Source organism: Micromys minutus (genome assembly GCF_963924665.1).
Source record: "Micromys minutus genome assembly, chromosome: X".
In the NCBI taxonomy this organism is placed as follows: domain Eukaryota; kingdom Metazoa; phylum Chordata; class Mammalia; order Rodentia; family Muridae; genus Micromys; species Micromys minutus.
In genome coordinates, this window is record NC_137970.1 from 32,356,028 (window position 1) to 32,363,512 (window position 7,485).

The following is a 7,485-nucleotide window of genomic DNA, read 5'->3' on the forward strand; positions in this document are numbered from 1 at the left end:
TTATACTTCAGAAACAAACAACACACCCATTTATTTCTTGTCTTTATTCCATGTTCAACATATGTCATCATTGGGGTTTTTACTGAAGGAACTGGGTTCTGAAGTATTTCATCTTGACAGTATTTCATTTGGAGTATTTAATCATTTCATCTTCATGAACACAAAACAGTACGTTTTTTGTTGTGAGTGTATGTTGGTGGGTACACATTAATGCATGTGTGTATGGAGGCCAGAAGTTGTTGTCAGAACAGATGCTGGCGAGGATGTGGAGAAAGAGGAACACTTCTCCACTGCTGGTGGGATTGTAAACTGATACAATCACTCTGGAAATCAGTCTGGCGGTTCCTCAGAAAAATGGACATAGTACTACCTGAAGACCCAGTTATTCCACTTCTGGGCATATACCCCAGAGATGCTCCAACATACAACAAAGATACATACACCACAATGTTCCTTGCAGCCCTATTTATAATAGCCAGAAGCTGGAAAGAACCCAGATGTCCTCCAGTAGATGAATGAATACAAAAATTTTGGTACATTTACACAATGGAGTACTACTCAGCTATCAGAAACAATGACTTTATGTAATTCTTAAGAAAATGGATGCATCTAGAGAATATCATCCTGAGTGAGATAACCCAGTCACAAAAGAACAGACATAATATGCAGTCACTGATAATGGGATACTAACCCCAGAAAGCTCTGAGCACCCCAGAAACAACTCACAGACTGTGTGAAGTTCAACAACAACAAAAAAGAATATATTTTAATTAAAATAGAACTGTATCACATCCCCCTTTTGTCCCTACAGCCCCTCCTAGTTTCTCTCCTATAGCCTCAAAGTAATAGCCTTTTCTCCTATATTATTGTTACATATATACATATGTGTATGTATATGTACCCACAAATACTTAATTACAACCTTAAAAAATGTATTTGTATACTTTTATGCAAAAATGCTGAAAATTTGTACATTTACCTTTGTTTTTTAAAATAAAGTAAAAAAAAAGAGAGAGAGAAGGTAACTAAAACAGCAAAGTAAAATCCAGGAACACCAGCCAAATGAGTTCCCAAGATATTCCCATGAATTGATGAGTAAAGACCATGAACACTTTGTAGAAGGAAATTGAGGGAGAGAGCATTGGGCTTGTAGTGTATCACAAACCAGAAAGCTTCTGATAATGCTCACCAGTCCTTGTAAGAAGCAGAGGATTCTCAGGATGGAAACCAACCAGAGAACAAGCTGCAGATACCCAGCATAAGAGCTGCTGAATAAAAGTGGAGAGAACCAGGAACGCGTGTGTGCGCGCGCGCGCACACACACACACACACACACACACACACACACACACACACACACACACAAGAAAGAAATCAAATCCAGGTGAAATAACAGAAAGTAGACCTTGGATAAAGTACAATACAAATGTATACATTCCATATTATTGATCAATAATAGAAGAAACTGCCAGATGTTTAAATAAATAAAATGAAAGAAGTTGTTGTCAGGTATATTTTCTTCATTGTCCTTAATCTTTATTATTTGATAATTGCTCTTTCACTGAATCTAAAAATCATGAATTTGGCTAGGCTTTCTTGCCAATGAACTCCACTTTTCTCTACTACCACCCCTATGGGGTACATGCCATCAGGACCAGCTTTTTTTTGTTTTTGTTTTTTTTTTTTGTTTTGTTTTTTCTTTCTTATTGGATATCGTCTGTATTTACATTTCAATGTTATCCTCTTTCTGCCATTCCCCTTCCTCCCTTTGCCTCCCATTGTTTCCATAAATGTGCTCCTTCTCCCAACCATCCACTCCCACCTCAGCGCCTTGGCATTCCCCTATACTGGGAAAATGAGCCTTTGTTTGACCAAAGTCCTCTCCTATCACTGATGCCAGAGAATGCTACTCTACTACATATATACCTGGAGCCATGGGTCTCTCCATGCAAACTCACTGGTTGATGTTTTATTCCCTGGGGGCTGTGGTGGGCTTGATTAGTTAATAATTTTGTTCTTCCCATGGGGTTGCAGACCCTTTCAGCTCCTTCAGTCCTTTCTCTAGCTCTGTCATTGTGGTCTTCATGTTCAATCTGACAGTTAGCTGCAAGCATCCTCCCTGTATTAGTATGGCTCTGGCAGAGCCTCTGAGGAGGCATCCATATCAGATTCCTGCCAGTAAGCACTACTTGGCATCAGCAATAGTGTGTGGGTTTAGTGGCTGCATATGGAATCAATCCCCAGGTGAGGCAGTCTCTGGATGATCTTTTCTCCAATCCCAGCTCCTCTATTTGTCCCTTTATTTCCTCCCATGAGTGTTTTGTTCTTTTATTCTAAGAAGGACAGAGTCACTTATCTTCTTCCCTTCCTTCTCTTTATCTTCATAACTGTGAATTGTTTCTTGGGTATTCTGAGCTTTTTGGGCTAGTATTCGCTTATCAGTCAGTACATAGCATGAGTGTTCTTTTGTGACTGGGTTACCTCACTCAGGATGATATTCTGTAGTTCTATCCATTTGCCCAGGAATTTCATGTAGTCATTGTTTTTAATAGCTGAGTAGTACTCCATTGTGTAAATGTACCACACTTTCTGTATTCATTCTTCCACTGAAGGAAATCTGGGTTCTTTCAGCTTCTGGCTATTATACATAAGACTGCCATGAACATGGTCCTTGTTAGTTGCAGGAGCTTCTTTTGGGTATATGTCCAGGAGTGGTATAGCTGGGTCCTCAGGTTGTACTATGTTCAGTTTTCTGAGGAATGACAAACATTTTAATGTGAGTTTTAGGAATCTGAATTCAGGTCCTAAGGCTTGTACTAGGCAAATTTCAGATTGAGTCATCTACTCAGCACATTGACTATTAAACTTGGCATTCGTTTTAATAGTTTTCTTAAACTTTTATTGGGAAATGGAATATAAAACTTTATGTTTATTGGTTGGAACAAGTTAGGTAGTCATGTCTAACTTCAAAGGAAATAGAGAAATGTATTCCTTTTCCAAGCTTAGACCAGCATGAGGCACAAAAGACACCCAGGGGCATCTACAATCAGTAAAACTCCTGATTATACTAAACCATGTTTTTTTATTTATTTTTTTCATTGAAACGTATATGGTTGAATTTGATAAAGGTTATTTAAAACAAAAAATTAATAAGATGAATACCTTCACTAATTCTTGGGTACATATAATTCTCTGGATTTAAATCATTTGCCTGAAAACCTCCCTAATTTACTCAAATTATGCAATCCACGTTGATAAAACTTTTTGCTCTGAGGACTTGAATAATAGATGTTGTGGTTGTTCAAAGTTTTACCTGATGTATTCAAACTTCTTGCTCTCTATGAATCCCAAAATTATTCTTCAGCACAACTTGGATGAATTAAGAAACTAGAAAATGTATAATTGGAGTAGAAGCATAATGGTGTCTTTACCATTCAGGTGAGGTGCAATTCCTACAGACCAGAAGCTGCCAGAGAACAAGTCCAAATTGGTGCTCACAGTCCTCCACAGTTTCGGTAAGTGAGTGAATGGGGAACCTCAGGCTTTAACTATGTATCTCCCAACTCTGTGCCCCTAGCCATATCGATGTGCTGCGAGATGAGAGATGAACAAGAGTCTACACAATAAATTTTATAATCTCCACTTCGTAGAAAACAGAACCTAGCCAAACAGAAACTATGCTTCTCTTATTTCATTGTAGTAAGCTGGTCTTGTAATTGTCTTTTCAACTCTATTTCGGCTTAGTATTGCATCAGGAGACTGGTGAGTCTTCAAATGTAATTGCAATCAAAATCACAGTTTTAGTATTAAATTTCAGATAAAGAATTAGAACTGCTTGGGGCCAGAGAGATGATTCAATGACAAAGAGCATTGCTGTTCTTATAGAGAATTTAGGTTCAGTTTTTAGCACCCACATGATAGCTCATAACCACCTAAAACTCAAATACCAGGGTATCTGAGTTGCTTTTGTAGTCTCCAAAGCCTCCAATGCACATAATACACATACACACAACCCAACTTTCATGCATAGAAAATAAAAAAGAATTATGCATATATAGAATAGTAACTTCTTTTGGAAGGGAATAGTCCATGGATGCTGTTAGTATGTCAGTTCCATTCTTAATAATGGGAATATTGAATTGTTCTACCATCTATTTTAGCAGTGATATCTGGGCAAAGTAAACAAATTTAAAATGAATTTTATTATCTCAGATGAGGATGTGATATGATACACTATTCAGTTTTTAAGCCTCAAGAACTCTGGTCTGTTTTCTGTTTAAGAGTATTCTGTGTAGTACCTCTTGTTGTTTCCCACACAATGTAAACTAACAAACATAAACAGTTATCCCCTTTGGGAACACCAAGGTATATGGTTATCTTTAGCAATTATAATTCATATCTGGAGTCAGAGACAGTGCGTTTTTGTTTTCATCTTGGAACAGCCTTTGAAACAATGACTTATATATATGAAGGGAAAAAGATTAACAACTCTAATTTTTAGATTGCATAAAATATTAAGTAAAAACAAAATTAAGGTTGATATTACTTATCTTGGACTAGGTTTTATTATGGCTTGAGAGAAATTTCTTACAGTAAAGGACAGTTAATTATACAGAGAAACCCAAGAAACTATGGTAATTTATAGTTATTCTTTGCTTGGAACATATTATACCTGGATATCTTTATGTTTAATATTTAAATGAATCCATTAGCATATCATAAGAAAGCCATCTAGGATTTCCTCTATATTTTAAAATCTTTTTCTTAAAACCTTGCCTTAGAAATGCTTCAAAATTGACTATAAATTATCCACTAGCATAAAAATCTCATCATTGTGTTGGAAATTTTCCCCCACTGGGCTGTATTGTCATCAAGGCTGACAGTTTCTAATGGACTAAAATGTGATCCTACAGACAAATGGAGCAGATAAAGCCACACAGTAGATTAATTACTCAACAGATATTTTTTCCAAACTAATTTCATTTTATTAACTAGTTGCATGGAATGTTGGATTTTTTTGCTAACAATTTAGAGAGTATACTTACTGATTATTATCAATATTTCATTTTGAACACTTGCCTAAGGCAAACCGTACTATGATATATCAATCTCTATCCAAGCACCCCAACTAAACTCAAGGTTATGGGGATTTGTTCGATACAGGTCATAACATTCATTTAAATACCCAGATGTAACAAAGTCATTAGGGAAGAAATAGTGACTGAGAATGCTGTTTTTAGTGAGCCCTTTGATTGTTCAGTTGAGTAAGAAATTGATGATGGGGAGGTTTTTGCGTGACTTGTTATTGATATCGGCAGTAAGCATAGATTTTGAGTGCAGAGAAAAATCACACAATGGGAGCACCATTTGCAAAAGGCAGTTACAATCAAAGTGCTGAGTAACAGGAATCTGCAGCCTCCATTCCAGTCAGGAACTTGTAACTGTAGCAGATTCTGAAGCTAAAATCCAGTTCAGAACAGACTCATTTGTAACAGCTAGATTGTGTTCATCAGTTAGTTGATTCTTACATTAGCCAAATTCTAGGTAGATGTGAATATCCTAAGTGGTAGGGATTTAGAGAAAGCATTTTGGTATAACTGTTAAAAAACTAAATGAAAATGCAGCAAGAGCAATAACTTTGACAATACTATAATATCGTGAGATAGAAGAAGCCAAAGACAAATTTATGTGCAGTGGACATTCCATTCTTAACAAGTTCAAAGGCAGGCGGTGCTTGGGTAATACATAGTGAAGCAGTCCTTATTTTTGGAGTTCTTGGCAGGGGAGATAAGGGAAACTTTGGAGTGCTTGAGATGCCTTGCCTTGATCACAGAATGGTAGTAACAGGAATATGTTAAAAAAAATAGTGGTTTCTACACTTATAATTTGTGCACTTTCTGCCAACTATATAAGTATTAGGAACTGATTTCATTTTACTAACTAGTTGCTTGAAATGTTGGAATTTTTTGCTATTTACATAGTATATATTTTGTTTATTACCTATATTCTATCTTTAACATTTGCTAAAAGTAACTTTTTCAAAAGTTAGAAAAACAAAATCTTGGAGATGATACACTTGTGTAGGGATTTGAAGACTCTTGGAGGAATACTAGAGTCCTGGTTGGCCTTTGAAGAGATGTTGGTTTTTATTCTCAATGACAATAATTTCTTTTTCTTAATTATCTGAGCTTTACGTGTCTTTCTTGTAAACAGACTAAGGGGATGCAAGTCCCCTTTGTAGCAAAGGACTGTTTCATTCAGAATTCATGGATGTGTAGGAATTGAATTACTTAGTTATCTTTTTTTTTTCAGGGTCAATGGTGCCGTTAGCAACTTTGAAGAATTTCAGAAAGCTTTTAACTGTCCACCAAATTCCACCATGAACAGAGGTGTGGATTCCTGCCGACTCTGGTAGCTGGAGTTCTGGTTTCTGCCATCCTGACAGAGCTGAGGAGTGCCAGTAGAGGAAGCATTAACATTCTCAGCACCGACAGCTTTCTGCCTATATTTCATTGAAGACTTTTATTTTTAATGCATTTTCATTATTTGGGTAGATGACTTGCTTGTATCTAAACAGTATCTGTTCAAAATCATTGGGTTTATAAAAGGAATTCAAGAACTGAGCCAAATACATTTTTTAAAGAAAGCCAGTCCAATGAAAACAAGTATCAAGGCTATTTGGTTAAACTGCTCTTATCATTTCTGTTAGCCACAGCTAGGATTATATATAACATTTCAATCTATAGCTTTGCAGGGGGCCTGGGTGAAGTATAGTCATAGAAAGGATCAACCAATAAAAATTGTCACCCTCAATGATAGAGATGGGCGCCCTATGGTGTATAGTTATTATAAAACATTTCTTAATTCTAAGGTAGTTGAATTGGAAATGTGTTGGGTCTTTATTTTATAACTTCTGATAAAGTTTTTCTCTTCATGTGTGGAGTCTATTGGACAATTGTATCTCAGAACTTCCAACAGATGTAGCTAACTGTCCTATTTAAGTAAGCATGAACAAAGATGGCATAAAGCCCATTAGGAAAAGGATTTGGGTCTATAAAATAGAGAAAAAAAAGAACACATTTTTAACTGCCAGCAATATTGAAAACTATTAACAACAGTGACTAATCACACAATAATAAAGAGAGTAGAAAATGAAATCTGCAAATGTTGATCCAGTCCCTTTGTATGTCAGTGAGCATCTGTCTGATGGATAACAGTAATGGAGTAGTTCTGGTTTTGTTTCATTCTTCTCAGATGTGCTTATTTCCTGACTGATCCGAGTAGACATTGAGGAAAGAATTTTGTGTTTCTATGTCAGGAACATATGGCTTTCATTTTCCTTTAGCATGATGATATAAACACTGCAGTGAGGAGGGAGTAAAATGCTCTTCCATCTTAGCCTGCTTAATGTTACTTCTTCTGAAAAGAAAACCTTTGCAAAAGCTTCTAGGATGAAAGCACTTTGGTATATAGGAATCCCATTTA

The 7,485-nt window shown here is 36.2% G+C and overlaps 1 protein-coding gene across 1 annotated transcript in view; it reads left to right on the forward strand.

The window, feature by feature from the left end:
• The window catches only part of PHEX (phosphate regulating endopeptidase X-linked), a gene marked incomplete at both ends in the record, with an annotated part of 233,764 nt that extends 227,349 nt beyond the window's left edge, over positions 1 to 6,415 (forward strand). Inside the window, 2 exons of the mRNA XM_080909936.1 lie at positions 3,439 to 3,515; positions 6,313 to 6,415. Coding sequence (XP_080766062.1) covers positions 3,439 to 3,515; positions 6,313 to 6,415 — 180 coding nt within the window. The remainder of the gene's footprint in view (positions 1 to 3,438; positions 3,516 to 6,312) is intronic.
• Positions 6,416 to 7,485: the final 1,070 nt, after the last annotated feature.